Consider the following 25,573-nt stretch of genomic DNA (forward strand, 5'->3'; position numbering starts at 1 on the left):
CAATGCACTGGCAACTCATACCGAAGCAATAGAGACACACCTCAAAGTATCCCCACAAAAACCAAGACAAGGAATTGCACAGAATAGACTTTAATTTGCGTATTTTCACAATTTCATGAATGTAAACAAAGAATTTCAAGACTGCGTCCGCCATGTTTGTTGGCAACCGAAAGTAGAGGCTAGTCTCGATTGTCACCCTACGAAAGCTCGATAGACGATCAAGCCTCGATTGTCACACAGTGTAACTTTCTCATAGGCCAAACCGCCCCCATGTCATTTCGTCCCTGGTAAATGAATTGGTCTTGATACGACTCTAAGACGATCTTTAGACACTTTTTACCAAAGGAAGAGGTAGTTTGAACAACTGAAAATGTGTGCAGTCGTAAATGATTAAAGGATTCGCAAGTTTTCTCATTTTTTTCATGAGGCGCCGGGGCGAAGTGGTAAAGGGGGGCGAAGTGACGTTGAAACACCTTTATTGACTCTTAAATCTGAGAGCTACGTTTTTTTTTTTATTTATGTCTTTATCAAAAAAAGAATGTTCTTCGAGGTACAATTTACAGTAACGCGGAACCATTCGTACACAACAGCAGGTTCCTCGGTCTCGAATATCGACCGTTTCACAAAGTCAAACATTCGGACTCACTCACTCCACTAATACATTTGCCCAGGTGAAAACGCGAATTCAACCTTTTTCCAGAAATTTCGTTGAAAGCTTTCCAATATGTCGAATTAAAGCCTGGCCAATCCTTAATGTCTCCTCAAAAATTCAATAAATGATGACCATGAAAATTTTGACCTACTGAAATTGAAAGTAGACTAATAGCGGTTATACTCATTCATTCGGCATTCGCTAGAGTTTGGCAAATCACAATACGAGTATTTTTAGAATTAGCCTTCCGCCTTGATTTCTCTCATCATCTCGCCAAATCTTTAAGATAATACAATTTCAGACATCAAATTCCAAATCTAGACCAAAAATTACTCAAAAATAGGGTTGCAAAAACCACTAAAGGGAGAGAAAAAAAAAGATTTCCAAAAATAGCCTGGACTACCAAAAATAGCGTGGACTACATTCGTATACAATCATTCAATAATTTTTTTTACAACATTTAATGGAGTTGTCCCCCTTACATCGTAAATACATAGTCTGTATCATCCAGATCAACTTTGTCAACAGGACAAGTCTGGATATCTGAGACTACAGAAACCTCGTTTTAGTTCTAATTGGGTCAAGAGTCAAAGGCTAGAATGGCGACCAAAGATCAAGCAAAACGTAAAACAGAGAAAGTTCAAAAGATCTTTTTTGACGAGTTTTTTGTACTGCCACATCCACTATGGATGATCATCATATCGTTTGGTTTGTGGCTTTTGGTTGTAAGCAATGTCTTGTTCTTTATAACCTATAAAAATTGTAGAGCTGGGATAAGGGGAAAATTAAACCGAAAGTAGACAACTTTCTATTGCAACTGTGTCATGCCTTTGTGCAGCTTAAACTTCATGTTTATGAATATTCAAATCAACTATAGCTATTCTGACTTTGAGAAGGATCCCCTGGTCTGACATAGACAGTGGTTTTTCTAAGGATAGACCCCCACTGAGGAGAACCCATTTCAAATTCATGGAAGCGTTTACTGGATGTAGACGCCTAATTACTTTTCTCAAGTTGCTTTAAAGATAGGGCTGGGCGATATTGGTTCAAGTTGATATCACGATATTATGCGTTAATATATCACGATATGGGTATATATCACAATATTTTTTAAGTTTGTTTTATAATAGTTTTTGAAAGAAAATTATGAACTAGAAATTTTAAATGTAACATTAAACAATAAATATCTCTAAAAGCACCCTGGCTTGAATATCATGAAAAAAACATCTGTTTCAAATATCAAGTTACTTGTTAAAATTATACGGTATATCATGATATGGTGGCAATATTTCGGTATTTTTTAAAAAAGTGACATTATTAACAATATAAATTCCTATACCGGTATTTATCGTGATACCGGTATATCGCCCAGCCCTACTTAAAGATATTTGATTATTATTTTTCAGACGACTACAATAACTCCTGATAAAGTACCGTCCTTCCTCGGACCATTGGCAACATTTTCTCGATTTCTGGGTAAAAGTCATCCTTTGATTTGTAATTTAATGTGAGTATGTCTAGTTCTCTCATGAAAAAAATTTATACAGTGAATAATAAAATATTATACTTCTTCAGTCTTCACGATGCAATAGGCTATACTAGACTATAGGCTCTGTAGGCCCAAAATACACGTGTAACACTTGACAGTTGTTCAAACAGGAAGGGATGTAACTCCAGTTATGGATGGTATGGCATGTTTCTACTATCCGAAAATTCTATACACTGGACAGATATTTTGGTAGTGGAAATGTGTCAATAAACAATGATCTGCTGTATAATACAACACCAGTTATTTTACTTTTCTGCAAGTCAGTCCAGTTATTTAAATTGAAATTGAACCACTTGAATTTAAAACTTATGTTTCAAACAAATTTTGAAAAAAAACACAATAAGTAAAGTTTCATGGGTGAAAACTCAATTTCAAAATGGTCTAGATTTTCGATTTTATTTTGTGATAAAATAGAAGCATACAAAAAGGCATCTTCTCAATGTCAAGCTTTTACTAACCGTGTCTTATACCTTGACTTCATTGTATTCTTTTCTTTTTTATGGAATGCAGCAATTTGATTGAATTGTAAGCCAACAAATGCAACTAACCACAGCCCTTGACATAAACTGTAAACAATATGGCTGTATTTACTCTGTACAATCAAATCAAATCGCTATCGTGATACAAGAAAGGAGGCTATTACATTAGCTTGACATTGTGAGGATGATATGTGGGCAGTCTTATCTTCTGTTATATATAATTAACAACTAATTAATGTTCTTTTGTAGATGTATATTTACTGTATTAGCTCATTGTGGTGAAGCGTTGTATGCCAGTAAACTTTGTCAGTAAGTTCTAACTTTGTTTAATCATAGAAAATGTATGACAGACAAACAAACATCAAACCTAATTATGATAACCCAGAGAGTTCAGTTTGTATATTAAAAATGAATCGGCTTATAAAATGTGGACTTAAACTGGACATTGTCAAGCGTCAAATTAAAAAAAGCTATGAGTTATTTGAATGAAAAAATAAACCGCAGTCCCTTGTTTAGGTATGAGGGGTTGAAAGCTGACACCTGGCTGACTCTCGGGTTAGGGTTACAGGTTGTGCAATTTGAAAGGTATACTTATTCACTGTTCTGGCAAAGCTTCTGTATTGCCCACTGCATAGCATGGTATGTGGCATGTGCAGTGCCATAGCCAGGATTTCATTGATGGATGGGGGGGTGTGCATCCAAGCATCTTGGCTCTCTTTTTTGATTTTAGAGGGTACTAGTCACTGTGGGCGGTCAGGGCACCTCCCCCATGAAAATTTTTCAAATCTAGTAAGCATCTAACGCGATTTTGGGTGCAAAAGTAGAAATAAATTTTTCAGGCCCCCCTACATACATCACTGGCCATATGCCATAGTTCAATCTGGGCCAGAAATGTAACTTATTTTTTGATTGTTATTTGATTGTTATTTTCAGGGATAAAGGAATGTCAGTCAGTGCATCTATAAAATGGACATTAAGCACTATGATTTTTGGATTTTCGTCTCTGATACGGTTAAAACCTCATAAATCAACAGCTAAAATAGAATAAAGTGAAAGATTAGTGTGTCTTATGATTATAATTATACTGCTGGTGATTGGACAGTCTACATTCCAGAACTTTGTTTTATAAAAACTCACAACAATTTCTTTTCCTAAGATTTTTTGAGCAAATGGATCCAGTGCCTTGTTTTAGAAAAAATCCTGACTAATATTTGTGATTTGTGTAAAATTTTATGGTTTTAGCCTGGTCTGATTCTGGAGAGATTAATTTTTAAAAACTTGTGGAACCATGATGGTGCAATTTACTTTAAAATAATCGTTTTATATGGAATCTAATTTAAGGTTGACAAGTTAATTTTTTGACCAGAATCGCAAGGTATGGTTCACAGCTTTTGTTTACTATTTTTGTTTAGGCTTAAAAAATAAACCATTTCCCCAAATTACAAACAATAGTTGAAAAGAAACCTTCATGACTGATGTGAACTACTTATGAGTTAGAGATTAGTTTTTTTCGTGAAACAAGCTGTGGATTGTGAACAGATCAAATTTCCATGTTCTTTTTATTTATAATGATGATCTCGATATTAAAAATTATCTGCTCCGAGCTGCCAAAACATAGCTTAAAATATTTTAAATAGTTATATCTAATTCTTTGTGGTTATTTTTTATCATGTTAATGTGAATGCTGGTCACAATATGATATAGTGCTACAATACAATACATATGATTATACAAGAGAAACTTAGGTTATGATAAGATATCGGTCGCAAAATGAACTATTTTAGATTTCTTCTTCATTGTGAAGACAAGTTTGTCTAAATACCTGGTTTTGTAAAAAAAATAGAACGGACCAGACCAGACCAGGGAATACAATGCATGTATCATAGCAAGTTATATTGCGATGTTGAAATATCTTAGTGCCAGTACTAATAGACAAGCTTATTATAATCTTTGTAAGACATATAGAAGCAGGAAGGTAAACAATATAACTTGTGTTCTTAAAGTTTATTATGTGTTTGTTTGGTATGTAAAAAAAACAAAGAATAATTTTTATTACTGGTATTAACAATAAATATTGGAAAATAACTTGATATGTACTAATATCACACACATTTTGCAAAATTTCCCTCATTGCACACTTTGTGTTGGATTTTGATTTTGTTTTATGATTTGAACTGATATCACCTTCCAACTCAGCCATAAAACTCAGTCCTAGTGCATTAAATATTGCCATGACAACTGCTGTATCAAATAAAACACAGGTAAAATTTAAGAAAATGGAGGTTTATTAATATCATTCCATATTTTAATTTTATTTTCACTCTTTGATTTTAAAATAACATTCATTCTTCCGTCAGCCAATCCAAATATTCCACCTGAAAGACACAAAGAAACAACCAATATTTTGACAGAGTAACAACTCTAACAGCTGGTGCTTGGCCAAGCCTCTTGGCATTTGACTAGTTTTGTGTAATGGGATTGGAGAAGAAGGCTTTAAAGACATCAAGGTGGCAATTTTACTTCAGTGACATGCTGTTACCTTTGTTTGCGTTATGAGCCTCATTCTGAATATAATATGCCAGACTCTTGTATAAGGTGTACAGAGCAAGCCTACCTGTATGTATGAATAATATCCTTCTGCCTTTAAACATCTCTGGTAATTGTTCTAGAAGTTGAACCAATCCAAACGCAGCTTTACCTGTATAAACAGGATCTAACATTATACCTGTTTTACTTCCAACTTCAGTTAGAAAATCTGGAAAATTAGAAAATGTATATTCATCAGCTGTTTTAAAGTGATAAAGTCATCTAAATATTGTCTTACCAACAGATAGATCTCTATATGTTCTGTCAATAGTACCTATAAAGGGATTGTCACAAGGTTTATGTGTATCAGAGACACTGATAGCATCAATTTACACCATTACATTTTTATACGCCCACATGAAATGGGGGGCGTATATTGCCGTCACCTCTTTCCGTTGGTCCGTCCACAATTGCTCGTAAACACTCTACAAGGCACAATTCTTGACTGATTTCGACGAAACTTGGTATGGTTGTTTGTAATCACCCAAGGATGAACCATATTGAAAATCAGACGAATCGAAAAATATTTACTATGAGTTATTGCCCTTGTCCTTGAAACGCTCGTAAACACTCTAGAAGGTGCAATTCATGACGGATTTTGATGAAACTTGGTATGAGTGTTTGTAATCACCCAAGGATAAACCCTATCGAAAATCAGAAAAATTGAAATTTAGTATTAGTTATTGCCCTTGTTCTTGAAAACGCGTTCAATTTTTAGTTCGCAAACACTCTAGAAGGCACAATTCTGACTTCTGAATTCTGACACAAGCCAGACTTTTAACTTTCGATGAGCGCTCTTTTACCGTCCAGGCCCCTAAACTTTGGAATGTTTTACCTTTTAACATTAGATGCTGCACTTCTTTAGTGACTTTTAAGTCTCTTCTCAAGACGTTTTTATTTAAGAAAGCTTTTAATTTATAGATTGTTTTATTCCTTATATTTATACATATTTTTTACGTTTATTCATTTATATTTTTATACTTATTTGCCAATTTTACCAATATGTTGATATTTTATGAATTGTATTGTACAGCGCATCTGAGCACATATTGTGAAAGATGGCGCTCTATAAGTGTCTTAATAATAATAATAATAATAATAATAAAATTCTTGATGGATTTTGACGAAACTTGGCATGAGTGTTGTTTATCACCCATGGATAAACCGTATTGAAAAACAGAAAAATTGAAAAATATTTAGTATGAGTTATTGCCCTTATTCTTGAAAACGCGTTCAAATTTTAGCTTGTAAACACTCTAGAAGGGCCAATTCTTGACAGATTTTAACGAAATTTGGCTTGAGTGTTTGTTATCACCCATGGATCAACCCTATTGAAAATGAGAAAAATCGAAAAAATATTTAGCATGAGTTATTGCCATTGATCTTGAAAACTCGTTCAATTTGTAGCTCATAAAAACTCTAGAAGGCATGATTCTTGCCGAATTTTGACAAAACTTGGTTTTATTATTCATTACCGCGCTGAAGATTGAATATTTGAGTTTTCACGAGCTAGGGCAATAACTCATACTCAATATTATTCAGTATCGCCCTAAAGAGTTCAAAAGAAGTGTATGACGGAAGGTTGAATATTTCATACTGGTGATTGTTACTGTACTGCTAAATATTTATGTTCAAAATCAAAGCTGCCAGTGGGCGTATATGACCTTGCCTGGCAAGCTATCTTTCAGTCAGTCTGTGTTTGATGAAGTCAATATGTTTCAACATAAAAGGCCCTTCGCAAACCACAGATGTGATGTCAAAAATTATTACCTAATTCTTCTTCAGTTGATAAACCATAACCTTGACCTTTGAACCCATCAATAATATTGACAATGTCTTCTGATTGGACAGATTTTAATCCAATCAATGGAAAGATTTCGTTGTTGTCATCATGGAAGTATTTTTTACTGTCACAAACTGTTATGCCATGGATTCTGAAAAGAATTATTTATAAAGTAGGAAGGGGGATGGATTTGGGGAGGACAAGACAAGAACTTGTCATCTAAACCCTGATCACTACCGACGTGCTGGTTGATGTACTTTATCTTTATTATAACCTGAACTCTAAGTAAGATAACTTAAAGATGGGTTTCCTTATTTTTTCAGTGTCAAATTAAGCAAACTATTTGATTAATGTTGGTGTTTCTAATGAATTGTCATGAATTCTTAATCATATCATTATCTTCTTATTGCATATAATTTAGAGTTTTAACCAATCATAAATGTCCATGTATGTACAATCTGGATAAACAAAAAAAGACTTTTTGACCTTTCTTGATCGGTCACTTATTGGAATTCTGCTGGTAATTCTCTTCTAATTTAGCTAATTATGAATTAATTATAGACATGTGAGACAAACTGGTATTTTTCTAAGTCATTAGAACACCTCTACTTTCTATTCATATAAGTATTAGCATTTTCATTTTCATAAATGAAAATAAGGGAATCCATCTTTAAAGCATATGAGGTTAATGTTGTTGACGTCACTTAGTAACAACTGGCTAACCGGCTGCTTGGGTATATTTTGCATAATTATGTGGCTGGTAAACGGGGTTGAAAGGGTTAAATACTCAAAGAGCCATTCAATCAAGTATATATATACCTACTTTAATTTGGAACCAGTAAGATAATTAGCGACAGCCATTCCTGATAATGTGGTACCACTTCCACAGGCACAGACGATATCATCAAACTTCTCCAAAGATTCCTGGAATAGAACAAACCCTGGGTCCAGTTTCAGGCGATTATTAAGGGGAAGCAATCTGCAATCATATCAACTAAAATATCTGTTATAAAGTTTGCCCATTAAACCTTTACCAGTGAATCCAGGGTATCAAAAGACTAACTAACAAATTTAGTTCATTGCTGCCATTGTTGAAAGAAAAAAAAAACAAAAATAGTTATATCATCATAAATTACTTAATGTAAATTTAGGGTTGTGTTTGTCATCTCTGTATCCTGAATAGTTATAGTATTGATTGGTAGCACTGCTTTCCACCAGCACCAGGAGTTGGTCGTCGCCTGTCACCGTCTAGTTATGTTATTTGGGATTTTTAATTGATAATGACCGAGGCAGATATGCACCTTTTTTGAAACAAATAAATTCAACATCCAATAAATTATAATTGATATCTTACTTGTTCTATCATTTCTCTGAAAACTTCAATATAACCAAAAATACCGAGTTCATTAGAACCTCCGACTGGAATAATATACGATTTCTCTCCCCGCGTAGATCTAAAATTTATAACCATCATTAATTCAAATAAAACTTTCTATTAGTTATTGATGACTAAAATTGTAATCAAGTGATAGGTGATCTTTATCTGCCTTCTTAGAAAATACTAATTAAAGCACACCAGGGTCCTTTTCATAGGCCTTTGAAGTTATCAAGAGGCAAATCACCCCAGATAGCATCATATCATGTTTTATTTAAAGTTTAAACCATCGTATCCCCAAAAGTTTTTAGACATAGTCCTATTAATGGGGTTTGGTTTGGGATTGATGGTGATGGACTTGATTGTAATCAAATGCTAAGTTAAGTGATCACCGTCTGCCTTCTTAGAAAACCATTAGCTGATAGCATAATACTAAATAAGGCATGCAAGGGGACATACTTTTCATAGGCCTTTGAAGCTCTCCAAACACGAAGCACCCCAGATAGTTGGTTTTAAAAACTTTATTTAAAGTTTAATAACTCACTGAATATGTTCTGCTAATTGTTCCATCCTTGGTAAACAATCTTTTTTATAAGTAGATTTTTTTGGTATGAAATAAATATTCGAACCAACCATTTTATCCAGTAACAGGTTTCCTTCGCTTCCATTGTAAAACTCTTCCTGGAATATACATTAATAAAGAGATTGTAGAGAGGTTTTCTTAAAATATATCTGAATCTGGGACACTGATAGCATCAATCTGCTCCATTCCAATTTTCAATCAGACATCTGTGGCTCTTGCAATTCAATTAAAACTATGCGTTAATGATGTCGATATCACCGAAAGGTCCTTATATATCAATAGAAGCTTTTCCAATAGTGACCTCATAAATCGATTCCAACTGGTCTGAAGCTTTTGCTCTTCTAACAAAGTTGTGTTACATTAACTTTTCTATTTTTCATATGTTTTACCTTTTCTTCACTGCGTAGAAATAAATGTGGAGTCAACCCAAGTTGTCTGGCTGCTATGGCAACAGCTCGACAATGATTGGACTGAATTCCACCAATAGTTATCACATGTTGACATTCTTTATGAATAGCATCAGCCAATAAAAACTCTAGTTTTCTAACCTGAAATAGAAAAAATGTACATTTTATGATTTTGAAAAACAAAAGCTTTGTAAGATATCAGTTCAAAATGATCATAAAAAGTTAAATGGTTTATGGATAGTAACAATATAGCATTAAATGGATAAGTAAGTGTCAGAATTATCCCTTAGCCTACAGTCTCTAAAGATATGGACAACATTTACGTCACAATATTACAATGGTCGAAATAAACAAGGTTGTCACAGAATACAAAATGAATTCCTTACATTCAAAACTGAGTTAGAGTCAGTTTACCACAATGCCGAGAGTTGCCTGATATTCTAGAAGATGACAAGCCAACTCCCAGTGTTTGACTTAAATCTAACTTGTCAGCGACTGAACTGATCCTTGATGGTTAACAACTTTCAAACCGTCAATACTTCCCAATGACACTGTCTTTTTGTGGCAGTGGAATAGCTCAGACAGTAGCGAATTGGATTGTCGTCTGCTAGATGACTAGGTGCCGTGGGTTCAAATCCTCCTCAATGTAAGAAAAAATTCTTATGCCTGTGCTTTAAGTTTCAGTCTAGTATCTTCTTTCACCCCCTAATACCTAATTGATGCCAAACCCCCTCACATACCTTATTACCAGACAATGTACTTCCTGTCATGTCATCACGTTTAATAGAAATCTGGTAACCATCAGGAACTCTGGGTAAGTTCCATGGTTGTATTGGCGTCGGTTTCTGGGAGAGCTAAAAATAAACATATTATTTTTGTGAATACGGAAATTAACCAGCTTGTTTTTATAGATTAGATACCATAAATCTAAAGCCATTTTGCTGGCATTCTGTTCAGGTATCTATCATGTTAATTTCAGAAGAGCGACTGCTAGTTTTGATAAGGTAATGGTGGATCCAGGAGAGCATCCAGTAAGTGCCCGAGGGGATGCAAAAAATGAGGGATGAAGCGAGAGCTGAAGTTCCCCGGGGGACTGAGGGCTGGCAGACGGATTTCAGATGGCCCAAGATGAATTTTGAGCATTTAGAGGGCTTAATTTTCAGTTCAAAATAAAACATATAACAGGTCTCGGGAGAGGATGTCCCCCTAAATACGCTACTGGGTGGACTTACCCACAGGGCCCCAATATGATCTTAATGCCACTACCAGTGCTTCTGAAATCAGCCCAGTGCTGGCTTTCAACCCCTGTCAACTTACCTCAACTATATGAGAAGGAATACCATGTAAATCTGACATCCAGGGCGCTGGGTGGTATGGTTTTAATATTTCACTGACATGACTAGTAGACATGACTGTATAGTATCTAGCCAATCTAGGAGGTAGTGGTAGGTTCAGTAGAAGAGGAAATGATGGGATGATCTGCCGTAACAATCTACTTCTCATATCATAACACTACAACAATAGTCAGACTGGGGAAAAAATATTTAAAATAAATAAAATAAGTTTACCAATAAACAAATAATTATTAGGCTCAGGAAAACAATTTCCACTTCTCTATAGTGAAATATGTTTGATGTATCAGATTGATTGGTAGGCTATAACCGTTACACTACATTATCTAAGGTGACCAAAGTCCATCACTTTAACAGTATAAATAAGTCTACTGCCCTACACAATGTTTAGCCTGATCATAATAGCATAGACTGATAAGGCAAAATCACAGAGTTCTATTTTAGTGTTAAGGGCAAAATGTAAAGATTTGAAACATCATACATCACAAAAATAGAATCATTAGGTGTATTTCTCCTTTATCTTTTAAATTTTGAAGTCTAACAAGGTGTACAGATATAGTTGAGAAATGCAACACCATGCAATCAACTGAAATAAACGTCAACTTACTTAAAAGATCCTCAACATTCTTGACAGCTCTACTTTCAGTTTGTTTACAACTGTCGTTGGTTCCGTACAAATTCACACTGTTTAAAACTAAACCGAAGAATATTATGTCTTAGAAATAAAACTTCATGTGTTGATTTTCGTTTTCTAAATGATATTTTAGGTCTTTTCAATTACATAAATATTGAAAGTATTTTTATTTTAACAAAATACAAACTTTTCCGGTCAATTTCGTTTTGAACTCATTTGCACGTGCATTTTGAAAAGGCTCGATTACACCAGACAGAAATTGACGTTGAACTTCTACACGAGACTTGTAGATCGAGATAACACGTGGCTACCGTTGTTGAGTAGAAATCGAGAGTAATGGCGGGCGATTACGATAAACTTCATGTATTGGGATCTGGAACTTACGGAAAAGCTTGGCTAGCCATCGTGAAATCCAGCCAGAGACAATGTGTGCTGAAAGAGATAAAGGTCAGTGATATGACCAAGAAAGAAATCGACCAGACGATTACTGAGGTGACAGTGCTAGCCCGATGTAAACATGAGAATATAATCCGATACAGCGGGGCCTATGTTGACGGTGGTAGTCTATTTATAGCCATGGAATATGCTGAATCAGGTGAGTGGACAATGGGGGAAACTAATCCAAATAAACAATGTTGGTCATGTGAACCATCTGATGGACTCTTTGTAAGTGCATGTACTGAGTTGACTAAGCAAAATCAAAGTGCTATCAGGTGTAGGAAAGTAAGAATGACCTGCCTTGCAAAGGGACACCAACATCATTATTTTGATAGTCGAGATCAAATTCAATAAAGTATCAATATCTTGTCTAATGTTGAATTCTACCCCACATGCTCCCATGCAGCACCTTATAGTGTCCATGTGCTCAGGGTAAAGTGCACTGGGGGTACAGCGGAGGATCCCCCCCCCCAAGTAAAATGGTTTGCACCCCCAATTGCCCAATTGTACCCCCACCTTATTTTCAACAAATTGAAGAATATAATTTTTGTTCATTTTCGAGCCAAATGATGCGTCAGACAGAAGACAACAAATCAGTTCAATTTTTTGAAAGTTTTCGTGAGAGAACGCTTTCAGACACATCATGGGCGGTTTGCGACTGTGACACCTCAACAGAGTTGCTGCATTTTGAATTCAGACTTGATAGTTTATCCCCAGATTGAGTCAGTCTGCCCCCTATTTGTACCTCCAGTCTCAGGAGGCTGGCAAGTGCCACTGGTTAGTGGATGGATTTGTTTCATCATATCTCATGGTCTCAGAGTACATTCAGTTAACGTCTCAATAATCCAGAGTTTTATATCTTGTAGGAGACATTGGAAAGAAGATACTGGATCAGCGAGGAATCCATTTTCCTGAAAGTATGATATTATCCTGGTTTGTTCAGATCAATATGGCCCTGTGTTATATTCACTCTCATCATATATTACACAGAGGTAAGTCTCGGCTTGGCCAATATCAAGAAAGGCAATAATTTAACTGGCAAGATTTTCAAAAAACCTCCAAGTTTATGATTGAACTCTTCCAATCATACATATTTATGCTCTTACAGAAAGTAAGGATGTATGTTTGGAAGAGTTCAAAAGAAAGTTTAGGGGTGTCTAATAGATGCATTTCCACTTGACTTTTCTGGAATGGCTGTCTTATCTGAATATATTTTTTTTTTCCAGATTTGAAGCCTCAGAATATATTTTTAACCAATGAAAACACGATAAAGTTGGGAGATTTTGGCATCGCGAGAGTTTTACGAGATAAACATGATCTAGCTATGACTGTGATTGGTACACCATATTATCTGAGTCCAGAGATCTGTCAGAAACAACCGTATCCTTTACAGATAATATTATTTTAGTAGTATAGTATTATAACAGAGACCTAGTTCAGTGCTTTTATAAGACTGTGTTCCCATCACTTAACACTGAAGAACTTTATAACGATCAAACCATGATGTAAAGCGATGTCGATCAATATATTTAGCAATAACTTATTGGGGGCTCACTTAGTAAGATGTTTGCTTGCTTTTTAGTAGTCTGAAATTCAATCTTGGCATCAGCAACCTGATTCCCCCCATCCATACAGGAGGAGATGATGTTGTTAGACCATGTTGTTCTTGTTCGTTGATAAATTGAAGCCTAGATAATTCAAGATTATAAAAGAGTGAATATTTCCTCATGTATAACTCTATTTCAGTTTATTTTCTTTAACCACCATCAATAGATATAACCATAAAAGTGATATGTGGGCATTGGGATGTGTATTATATGAGTTATGTTGTCTACGAGTACCATTCAGTGCTCCTGATTTCACCTCTCTAGTCATGATCATTCTATCTGGTAGTTTTGATCCTATACCCAGGTAAGTTAATTCACATACGCCTATAGTTATCTTTTATAGCCTATAGGATATAACTTCTTTTAATTTTCCAAACACTTAAAGGGAAAAGTGCGCTATTCTTTTGACCAATTGTACCTTAGTTTCAGAAACTGGAATTTTTTTAGCTAATCCAATCAGTGATATTGATAAGCCTTAACTCAAGGTGTTTTCGAAGGTATTATAATTTTCAAACATTTCTTAAACTTCTGTGGACTAATTACATATATTCAAGACCCAAATCAACCGATGAAAATGTACCTTTGATATCTGACACAACTCATGACTATTGTTTGAAATTTGATCTTTTCTTATTTATTTTTTGGCCTGTTTAATAAAAACTTGGTTTATGGTAAGAAACTTATAAATCTTGAAATCCTTATTTCTAGGCATTATGGTCCACTGTTAGAAGATTTAGTGGGTGTTTTATTGAGAACCCAACCAGACAGTCGGCCCACATCGGAACAGATTTTGTGTATCCCGGCCATGCAGCCATATGTTCTAGAATACACCACAAATCTAAATCGAGCAATTTATGAAAAGAAACGACGATTAGCCTCACCAAATATCGAGGCGATGAACGCTGCCAAGAAAGAAAAACTTGAAGACGTCTGTAATAAAAAGATGGCCGACAATAAAAATATTTGTAAAAATCTTGAGAAAGAAGAAGAAATGAAAGAAGTAGATGATGATACAGGTTTGTTTTGTCTTTCTGAACCCTTTCAACCTTAGCGGCTGGTTTATCGACCATATAATTATGCAATATATACCCGAGCTTCATTAGCCCATGTGATGCAGACATGTAGGACGTAAAACTCCATTCATTTCATTCCCTCAGGCTGCTCAACATAATGCTTCCTAGAAAATCCATTGGTCCTTAGATATTATTATTAGTTTTTGTGTTAGTCATGTCTAAAACTTAGTTTTAGTCAAATTACAAGAGCCAAAGTACACATTTGAAAGTTGTGATAACAAAAAACACTATTTTTGCATTTTTCAGAGAAAATTGAGAAATCTGTTGTTGAATTGGACGAGAATCAGAATGAAGTGAAGGGGGAGATAATTATAGAAAAAAAAGACGCCTGCTGTCCGTTGAAAGAAGAAAAACTAGATGGTTGCACCACGCCTGAGAAAAAAGAAGAAATGAACAATAGAGTAGAGGAGACAGAACATAAAACACCACCCAGAATTGTGAGTGTAAATAATTTTATTGTCTGGTCAGGGTGTTTTCAATTGACGTAAAAAGATTCCCCAAAATCGATATACAGAGATGCAAGACCTCCAGGAATTTTCAGAAATAGAAATGGGTTGCAACGTGAAATGCTTTGCTGCCTGCGCTTCCCAAAAGTTGCGGAAATGAATTCAATGGTCACTTAGTTTACATATCTGGATACAACAGAACTCAGTGTAGAAAGTAAAAGGTTTTATTCCCGAATGTTTTGGCCAACATGGCCTTCTTCAGTGAGACGGTGAGAGTAGAGTTTTGTTTCGTAGCAGTATGTTCCTCTGTACATCCTGGTGATCCTGGTGATCCTGATAACTGTCCTCCAGCACTTCTACCAGTACCAGGTGTTTGTTGTCACCTTTCACAAAAAAATACTGTGTTTTATTTGATTGTAAAGAGGTGTTCAAGTCGTATGTGAATCAGGTACACTTATAGATGTGGCTCCCATTTGCATCAATTCACTTTAATGAGTGTGGGTCCTGTAATTCAACAAAATATTTACCAAACATGTTGTCACTATATTGCAAATGTGTCATTTAGATGTTGGCTCTCCTTCTATTTGCAGAAAACGCCTGAGAATTGTTGCGCTGCAGCCGAGTGTTATTGTGTGGAGAATCCTAAAAAGAAAAGAATAGAACATGTATCACCTCATATGAAAGATATCGTAAACAAACAGCGTGCGGCATTCTCGTGTGAACCAGGCATGAAACTTAATGTTGGAAATCAGGTTTGTTATTTAGTTGAAATTTATTTCATGAAGAAAATTGCAAAAAGGCTCTCTGTTAGTTTTCAACTACTGTCTTGATTAGCTGAAAAACAAAAACCTCCATTAAAGAGGATCTGACATGGAAAAAGTGTCTAGGCTTTCAGATGGGACAATAAACCGAGGCCCCGTATGCTACAGGCAGTGCATGTTAAAAACTCTTGACTGTTGGAAATCGAAAAAGAGCAGTCTAATGCTGCTGTCTTGGCAAAATTTCCCTCATTGCACCCTGCATGGTGTTGCCCGTCTTCATTAGCCCACATGGTGCAGAAAAGTAGAACATTTTAAAATGGATTTTTTTTTCAGGGAATTGGTCCAGCCCCGATATTTTCGCTCTTCTCATCAGTAAGACGTCCAATCAGAAGCGAATCAGGACAGGTTGCGATTCCACGAAACAAGCCACGCCCATTTTCTATGGCTCAAGAATTGATGGCTAGAAAAAGTGTTGGTGGAAGATCCAAATCAGCCACCAGATTGTCAACATCAGAATCGAAATTAGCCAAGGCTAAGAATTTGACGTCTTTACGTAAACTGAGTAAATCTGTAGATGATCTATCCACCAATACAGACACAGACAAGCAGATGGTCAATGACATCACAGAAAAGGGAGATAACTCAATGGAACTATCACCAGATGTGAAAACTCCAGGTAAAACTTTTCACATTTTATCTGTTTTAATTTGTACAATGTTTTTATGCCAAAACTTTAATATCTTTGACATCAGGAAAGTATCCATGGTTTCAAGATAACTTCTAAACTAACATTAACCAATCAGATTTCTTTACATTTTCGATAATCTTTAAGTTCCAATGTTTTCAAGAATTGTGTCTTGATTCTTTTATTATATACTACCTGTATATTTTAGGGAAATCAGCCGATGATGTTTTCAAATCACCAGGAAAACCAATAGACCCATGTTTTAAGACACCAAATCGTAAATTATCCAGTCATACTGACCTCCGTATCGTAACCATGAGTCTAGGCAGCTGTAGTTCCATGGACTCCAATTTTAAAACTCCCAAATCCAAAACATCTCCTACTAACATGAATGACTCTGGATGTTCCGAAGATGATGTCTTCGCTCCTGGGATGCTTGGAAAAGATCCGACGGCCATCACACCTGCTGCTGGTTCCCAGAGTTCAGTTGGTTCCTGTATCAACTCGGCTACGTTTCGAGTACCTCATGATAAACCCAGGTTGTCTGTTCCTATCGTAGATATGAGAGATGGTAAGCTGATTTTATTCACTTTATTTTATTCTGTTTGGTACGGAGGCTGAAAAACTTATTATTTTCATTCCAACGTCTGTGGTACTTGCAATTCCACTAAAACTAAGGCGTTTTATGACGTCGTTAGAGGGGAGCTGCAGGAAGCTAATATGGATATCTATGCAGCTGTTTTAGGGGAATTGCAAGAACCACAGATGTCCGAATGAAAATTGAAATAGTGCTAATTGATGCTACCAGTTCAGAAAACCTCTTTACAATCCCTTCAACGAAATAATTGTGAATACTATGTGCATCGTTAAATTCAGGTGAATTTTTGAAAACATCCAAGATACAGTCCAGATTTTATGAAGTACAGTAATCAGGTCATGTATTGTTGAAGCAATCTTTGCGCTAGGATGTCCTAGAATCAATGTTAGAAGATAAGAACCTAGGATGTCCTAGAATCAATGTTAGGAAGATAAGAACCTAGGATGTCCTAGAATCAATGTTAGAAGATAAGAACCTAGGATGTCCTAGAATCAATGTTAGAAGATAAGAACCTAGGATGTCCTAGAATCAATGTTAGGAAGATAAGAACCTAGGATGTCCTAGAATCAATGTTAGAAGATAAGAACCTAGGATGTCCTAGAATCAATGTTAGAAGATAAGAACCTAGGACATCCTAGAATCAATGTTAGAAGATAAGAACCTAGGATGTCCTAGAATCAATGTTAGAAGATAAGAACCTATCAGTTGTCCACCATTTTTAACTTCATTGTGATAATGATAAAAAAATAAAGAATAAAATTTTTTTTTTCAGAATGTGAGTTGACTGATCAGAATATAAAAGTCTTGTACCAGGCCACCCTAGAGAGTACCCATTGTAAGAACCGAGCTCTAACCACCCTGACTCTATACCTACAGGAGAAATTGGGTGCTCCATTTTTCCAGCACCTCTATGGCTTGTTTAAAGAGGCAGTAGCAGCACGAACCGAGTTCGAGATTTTGAAATCGCGCATGCGTAAAAGTTCCGTTTATTTGCCATTGTTCATTGAAATAATGCGCATTGAAAATCATCTTCCCATAGTTAATCGTTAACTTCATTGCGGCATTAACTTGTCAAAATGATTAAATTAAAATAATTAATTATGCGCATAATTCATTTTGGAATTTGTACCTGCACTTATCTACACTCATGAAACTTCATCATTGATAGTAAATTTTTGATAATATTGAACACATTAATTGAATATGTGCATAAATTAAAAAGATAATTAACATTAGAAGTGATCTTCCAATAAATAACATCAATCATCACCATGTGTTTGAAATAAATATTTCTTTCAATCAATTAATTATGCACATAAATTATTGAAGTTATATTAGAAATAATCTATCATAGATAACTACCAGTACTGACTTCCATCATGAAATTTTTGATATACCTCTTCATCAAAATTATAATTATGTGCATAGATTATTGTAATCTTATCTAGAAGTGTGCTAATCAAATAAGTGACAAATTTTTCAAGATATCATCCATAATTAAGCAGAATTGGTTCAATTAAATCTCTAAATTTGGTAATTATTGGTTTCTGCTCAAGTTAATTATGCACATAAATTAATGTTATATATTATGTGCTATGGAATTTTTATAAGAATGGACTTTGATTGAATTATTAAATCAAACAAGATTGTTATATCTAGTTGTCAATATGTCATGATCTATATAATGATATTCAAAATTATGTGCATAAATTATGGTGATAAACTAGTCTGTAGTCTATTAATGTGATATACTTTATAGCAGCTATAGTGCTTATTTCATATGTTAAACTTGTGAACTTGAATTTATTGTGTATATTTTCTATTTTTCATATTATTTGTCAAAATTTCATAAATATTTCATAAGAATATTTTGTCTTTCTTTCCTCTTTGTTTTCCGAATGAACAAATATTATTTCTATTGGTTGAAATGAAAACTTTAGAAAGAAAACCCTTGAGGAAATATTGAATATTTCTATAACCCTTCCCCTCTCAGCTGACTGTGCAAATCCAGGTATTATGTATGTTCATTTACCACCAATTTCACAAGGGACTTAGATTGAGATAAAAATGTGTTGGGCAAGATTTAAATAACTTTAATTCTGAAGGCCTGAAACCAGATGTTCCAGCTGCAGTAATGAAAAATATCAGTTCTTGTAAAATTTTACTAGTATCGCAAAAATAACATATCAAAATAATTCATCACAAACACAATCCATAGGATATCACAACTACTCTATACATGTAGATAAGATAAAGTAATTTAAGCCAAGACAAACGGGGGGCACATCATTGGAGAGTTCTGCTTGGAATCAAACAGAAGTTCAAAAATGAAATGTAGACATAATTCAAAATGGCGGAGAAAGAATAAAGAAGGGTAAACTTTTAATGTGACATTACCGGCTCCGCACTTTTCCATTGAAGCTAGAATTGGAAGAGGCAGAACCTGTTTAGAATTAACCAATCAAGTGCCACTTCCACATGCAAAACTAGTTGATTTGGTTGTTATTTTGTAATGTGAAATATGCTGTATCAAAGGTTAATTATATTGCCTTTGTATGGCTAGTTATATCACCGATTAATAACAGAATAGTGTCACTGTTTAAATATTCATATCGTAATAAGTTAAAACAATAATATTAGATAACATGGCTGAACAAACAGTCTAAAATCTACAACAAACATAGTTTTGATAATTTGACATCGGTGTGACAAATTTGATTCAATATAATGATGTATTTATAACATAATGGATCTAAAGTCGACTGTAAACACGGTTATCATGATTTGGCAGTGAGGTGGACAGTTTTTCTGTTTATAATGTATAACTTTGTGTAACATAACTAATCGATTGCAAATACAGCAATGATAACTTGGTGTGATAAATACTGAAATAATGATGTATATAACGAAATGGACAATAAAGTCTTGAATATCTCAAGGAATTTGGCAGTTCATTTAAAATAGTTGTCTTAAAGGGACAGAAATAAACAAAATCTTGAGTCTAAAATCTCATGGAATTTGGCAGTTCATTCATAAATAGCTAAGTCTTAAACAATAATTAAGTCTTATAATTTACTACAAATAGAAGATGTATTAAAATGTTATGATAATCTGACAGTGGCTTGACCAATTCATTCAGAATAATATTAAATCCTGTGTAAACACCTAAATGATAAATATATATTAAAATTGTAATAAATAAAAGCTAAATGCTCTACAATTTCCCGTTTAAACGTTTCAAATATTGATTTTGTGATAAACAACTTTCTTGATTCTAGGTGGGCAGTGTTTTTTGGTTTTTCAACTCCAATAATTATCAGGCCCATATCTAGCTCAGGGGGCCAATAATTTTTAAGGGAAGCTTATCCTTGTGACTTAACAAGCCATTCAAGTCATCTAAAAATAAATTTGCCCCCTCCACCACTCCTCCTCCTAGCTACAGGCCTGTTAATTAGTTTTCATAATTAAATAAAAATCTAATTAATTATTTACTTAACCCTCTGAAAAAACAATAAAATTCTAAATTATCATAAAACTCTATTATATTTCATTCAAGATTTTAACAAGAGAAGGCATGTTAAATATTAAAAACTATCCTAAACAAAACAAACATAACAATTCTAAATATTAAAAACTATCCTAAACAAAACAAACAGGTCTACACTTGATCTTCATCCAATTTTCCATGGTTCATTAAACAGGGGTTTAACCTTGGGTGTAATTTTGCAATTTTTTGGGGGGAAGGGTAATAATGAGGAGCTTATGTTGGGATAAAAAGGACAGAAAGGGGTACTAGAAAGAGAAAGGTTAAAAACCCTGATCTACAGGATGCAATTGCAAAGTTTTCTAAAAATGTACTTTCTCATTGATTCATAGTTAAATTCAAGACCGTAGGTGTAAAAATTTGGTATAGAAAATTGTAGATAAAAGAATTTGATGAGAGATCAAGATTCCAAAAACTGGACTGAGTCAATAAAGACTAAACAATAACTAATATTAAAGATAAATACTTAAAAAACAAATATTATAAATTAAATTTTTTTGATAAAAAAAAATGGGATTCTAAAATGAATCGATCACTAAAAATAAATATTAATATAGAACAATTTATATTTACAATATTTAGGCACAACTTTTCAAAACATTAACAAGAACATTTTAAGAAAACCTGCACTATTCAGTGTTCATGGTTTGAACTGCTCTAATATGTGCATAAATATCTTTGAATTAAATACAATAAAATATTCATCCTCATCATAATCACCTATCATATAAAATATCATTGAAATAATTCATCCTTGATTTCATCAAAATGATGAATTAAAAAAATTATCAGAATTTGTATAATGTAAAAAATATGTAAAGCAGCGAACAGAGGAGGTATGGAATAATTGATACAGACCAAAATAGAATAGGTGAACACGCGAGGCACGGGTCTGGACACAGATCGTTTCTTTTATTTTCTACTGTATCCATAATCTCGCATCGTACACTGGGCACTGTACCTCATCTATTACAACTTTAAGGTGGGAATAGACGATGTAAGGGGGCTGGTGCAGGATGATTGATACAGACGAAAATAGAATAGGTGAACACGCGAGGCACGGGTCTGGACACGGATCGTTTCTTCTATTTTCTGCTGTATCGATAATCCCGCATCGTACACTGGGTACTGTACCTCATCTATTACAACTTTAAGGTGGGAATAGACGATGTAAGGGGGCTGGTGCAGGATGATTGATACTGTAGAACATAGAAGAAGTGAACATACAAGTTACGGGTCTGGACATGGTGCGGATGTGATTCGCTTCTATTTTCTACTGTATCAATAATCCCACACCCGGCACCATGCATCGTCTATTCCCACCTTAACACTCCATATAAAATATTATAACACTAGGTGTAGATATATCAAGCCGTCCGAGTTCGCTGTCTATGTTCAACAGTCTTAGTTGTTCGCTGTCTATGAAAGTCTTTCAGTAAATCTGTTAGGAATTCCATAAAATGTTTCTAAATAAATTTCCGTTTCTTTATCAATAGATTGGAAGTGTTTGGTGACGGAATCCCAACACAGTTCAGACAAGGCAGGAATATGAAACGGTGGACGCCATTTATAAATTCTATCAGAACGTTCCCCATCTTTGGTTACGCCTCCATAAACATACATATATCCCGCAGGAGACATGGTGGCACGGTGAAAATAAAGAGGCTCCGGTAAAGTCACTCCTAGTTTCCGCCATTGTAAACTAACTAACGATATGGCCCAAACATCGTCTAATGATTCTGGATAAGTACTGTAACTGTACGTTCTGCCTCCGGTGATATAAACAGTCGATTCCACTTGTACCAATCCAAAACTGCACCGAGATCTAGGATACCCGAAATTCACATCAGGTTTTGTTGGAACGGCATCCCAACGATTTTTATCAAAATGGTAAGCGTAGACAATAGCTAGAGTTTCAGAATAGTTTAACCTTCCTCCACCAAATAAATAAAATCTGAAAAATATTAAAATTAATAGAAATTAGATTTTGACTGTCACCAAAGAAATCGACATAACATAGATTTCTTGATTTAAATGTATCATGTTATATCAATAGAATATTCGATTTCTAAGTTAGATTTCAGGGACTGGTGCCATGGCAATATATAGTATATTATATTTCAGAATATGTGTATGTATGTGTTTGTGTCTTTTCAACTAAAATCATACCGTACTAATGACTAACTAATTTTCACATAATTAATAATCTTATCTATTGCTCTGTCACCTAGGCCAGTGCTTTCATTGAGACTCGTCTCAATACACCCAAACACAGTCTTATTGATGTGGCCCACAACAGAAAATTTCTTAGATGCAAATTAACAAATAGTGCTCTGTTAGTGCTTCCTGTTTTTCGGTCTGTTAATACGCACTACAGCTTCTTGACCATCTTAGGGTCAAGGTTACTAATAAGCGCTTCCAAATTTGAAAGTTTGAAATAACTTGCATATTTTATGGAGCAAATAGTTCAGCATTTTGAAAATTACTCCTGTAAAAATCTTAGTTAATTTTACACCTTACCTTTCATCATCGAAAGCAACCTCTTGTTTATATCTTCCGATCGGGGCATTCCCTGTAGGGGCCAGCCTCTCCCAGATTTTAGTATGAACATCTAGTTTATGGAGATCAGCCAATGCCTCTTCAAAGAACCCGATGGCACCCCCAAAGGTATAGATATTATTGTCATGGAATATCAGACTCTGTCCGTAGGCTCGTCTTGGCATATTGTCCCCACTGTCCAAACAGTTATACACATTAGGGTTCGATTCAATGAGGTACCAATAGCTTCCTGAGCCTGATTTATTCACATGGCGACAGTCACAGACTTTCAGGGAGCTGCTCATCATTTGTCCAAAAGGGTATCCCGTCCCCCCATACACTATTAACTTCTTGCCCTGTAAAACCAAGCAACTGGAGGCACAAGTGTCTGGAATTCCCTCTGATTCCAATTTCATCCATTTTCTAGTCGCGAAATTAAATTTCCAAAGTTCCACTAACACTCGAGGTTTGTCCGCAATGTCAAAATCTTGTTCGCCGTCTCTGAAGGGCGTGTACCCTCCGAAAATGTACAAATTAGCGTCATCTGCTACCATAGAATGTCCACTGCGTCCTATCGGTTGCTCCTCCGAAATGGAATTTTCCGTAGTTGGAAACACTGGTTCAAACCCTTTCGTTATAACCGACATATTTGTTTTAAAATTATATATAAAAAGACATAACTTCTAGTTAATTATTAAAATTTGACACGACGCTAAAAATAAAAACAATAATAAACAAAGAGTTGCGTCCCCTGAAATCAGCTGAGAGTAGAAATATCTTCCAGACGCTTTGATAAAATAATCCGAAAAGTTTGATTATGATGAAGAGAACGTTTGATTTCTGATTAGGGCTGCGAATTTTATGGGTCAAATTTGTATTCAGTTGTGGAAGAAAATTGATCAGTCCAAAGACTTAGTTTTAAATTTACAGTTTTAATCCTGCATCATTTCAAAGCCGCAAAAGCTGAATAGGCAGCTTTGTATCAGCGAGATCTTGCTCTCTTACCTACAGTAATAAGCAGCCTTAGATTAGTGAGGCAGAGAATTCACTCTCCACAGTATTCAGGTGTCGAATGAAATTGATCCGCATCATTAAAGATATACCCCAGTCAACTGAGTAAAAATACAATATACTTCACGGAATTTCTATGCCCCAGCTTGAACTTCTATTCCCCATTTTATTCAAGTATATTTCCTGATTACCCCCAGGGCACTGGCGCTGGAGACCCGCGCACAGCCCGCGCGGATGTCGTAGTCCGTGGTGGTCGGGGGTTTCGGGAGATGAATACTTTATTATTTCTTCATGGCTACACAAACTAAAAAAAAATTAAACTGAGGCCCAATTTACTGATTCGTCTAATTGAGGGTAACATACTTCATCGTATGATGATAGTTGTTTAAGTCTACCAGCTAAAGACGTTCAGCCAAAAGGGACTGGTAAGCAGTCCAGACAAAGGCATAGCGAAAGTCTTTCTAAAAATGACAAGTCCGGCAAAAAAAATGGATCCTCCCCCAGAAAGGGAGGAAGAGATCTTTTGAAGTCTGCCATATCTGATAGTATAGATATGGAGGCTTCCGAGGTTGATTCGGAAGTTCTCAACCCCCCCTTACCACAAACCTCAAACCACCCTGACAATGCATCAAAAAAATAATATAATACAATGGAATTGTCGAGGTTTAAGTCATAATCTTAATGAAGTTCAGCTATTAATGCAACAATACAATCCATTGGCTATTTGTCTCCAAGAGACTTTCCTCAAGCCAACGGATTTGAGTTTAGTGCCATTTAAACATTTTGTTTCCTACCACCATTATGGCACTGGTGATGATAAGGTCTCGGGTGCTGTTTCTATTATTGTCAATATGAATGTCGCCCAGTCCGAAATCACACTCAATTCTCCTCTGCAGGTAATAGCCGTGCGAGTTACACTCCACGTGCCTATTACCATTTGTTCCATCTACTTATCACCTAGCTTATCATTGAACCCAGGAGAATTGGATGACCTTATTGCCCAGCTTCCTTCTCCTTACATTTTGTTAGGAGATTTCAATGGTCACCATTCTTTCTGGGGTAGCTCCGATGATAATAGCAGAGGAAAATTATTAGCTGATTTCATGACAATGATCTTTGCATCTTTAATGACGAATCGCCTACGCATTTCTGTTCAAAAAACAAAACTTTTTCTCATCTAGATCTGACAATTAGCTCTCCATCTTTGTTGAAAGATTTTTCTTTGAGTGTCCACGACGATCTCTGCCACAGTGATCATTATCCTGTAATTCTACGGAATAATGGTCCTTCACCAGTAGACAGGCCACAAAGATGGAAACTCTCTAAAGCTAATTGACCTCTCTTTGAGGCTCTTTGCATTTTTTTTCCTCAAGATGATCTAGATGAGGCAGAAGACCCGATGGAATTATTTACCACCATCTTACAAGATGTATAGGATTCGTAGGATCAAGGGTAAAGCGGATACAATATCT

General features: G+C 35.2%; 4 protein-coding genes across 4 annotated transcripts; 2 read left to right on the forward strand and 2 right to left on the reverse strand.

The window, feature by feature from the left end:
• The first annotated feature begins 1,195 nt into the window (after nucleotides 1–1,195).
• Nucleotides 1,196–4,950, forward strand: LOTGIDRAFT_239402 (hypothetical protein). The gene is given in 7 exon segments (XM_009055217.1): nucleotides 1,196–1,377; nucleotides 2,059–2,159; nucleotides 2,930–2,989; nucleotides 3,614–4,388; nucleotides 4,403–4,408; nucleotides 4,447–4,451; nucleotides 4,475–4,950. 4 exon segments carry the CDS (start codon nucleotides 1,252–1,254, stop codon nucleotides 3,726–3,728), a joined length of 402 nt encoding a protein of 133 aa, XP_009053465.1. The 5' UTR covers nucleotides 1,196–1,251; the 3' UTR covers nucleotides 3,729–4,388; nucleotides 4,403–4,408; nucleotides 4,447–4,451; nucleotides 4,475–4,950.
• Nucleotides 4,949–10,824, reverse strand: LOTGIDRAFT_175080 (hypothetical protein; the record flags this gene model as incomplete). The annotated part of the gene is made up of 10 exons (XM_009055218.1): nucleotides 4,949–5,055; nucleotides 5,295–5,435; nucleotides 5,505–5,540; nucleotides 7,037–7,200; nucleotides 7,873–7,973; nucleotides 8,404–8,503; nucleotides 8,969–9,105; nucleotides 9,397–9,555; nucleotides 10,155–10,268; nucleotides 10,732–10,824. 10 exons carry the CDS (start codon nucleotides 10,822–10,824, stop codon nucleotides 4,949–4,951), a joined length of 1,152 nt encoding a protein of 383 aa, XP_009053466.1.
• A 912-nt stretch (nucleotides 10,825–11,736) lies between these two features.
• On the forward strand, nucleotides 11,737–14,496 carry LOTGIDRAFT_227195 (hypothetical protein; the record flags this gene model as incomplete). Its single annotated transcript, XM_009055219.1, has 5 exons — nucleotides 11,737–11,995; nucleotides 12,705–12,830; nucleotides 13,065–13,218; nucleotides 13,612–13,749; nucleotides 14,154–14,496. 5 exons carry the CDS (start codon nucleotides 11,737–11,739, stop codon nucleotides 14,494–14,496), a joined length of 1,020 nt encoding a protein of 339 aa, XP_009053467.1.
• Nucleotides 14,497–21,971: 7,475 nt separating this feature from the next.
• Nucleotides 21,972–23,737, reverse strand: LOTGIDRAFT_144482 (hypothetical protein; the record flags this gene model as incomplete). The annotated part of the gene is made up of 2 exons (XM_009055220.1): nucleotides 21,972–22,506; nucleotides 23,073–23,737. The coding sequence occupies 2 exons, from the start codon at nucleotides 23,735–23,737 to the stop codon at nucleotides 21,972–21,974; spliced, it is 1,200 nt and encodes a 399-aa protein (XP_009053468.1).
• Nucleotides 23,738–25,573: the final 1,836 nt, after the last annotated feature.

Source organism: Lottia gigantea, assembly GCF_000327385.1.
Source record: "Lottia gigantea unplaced genomic scaffold LOTGIsca_239, whole genome shotgun sequence".
Lineage (NCBI taxonomy): Eukaryota > Metazoa > Mollusca > Gastropoda > Lottiidae > Lottia > Lottia gigantea.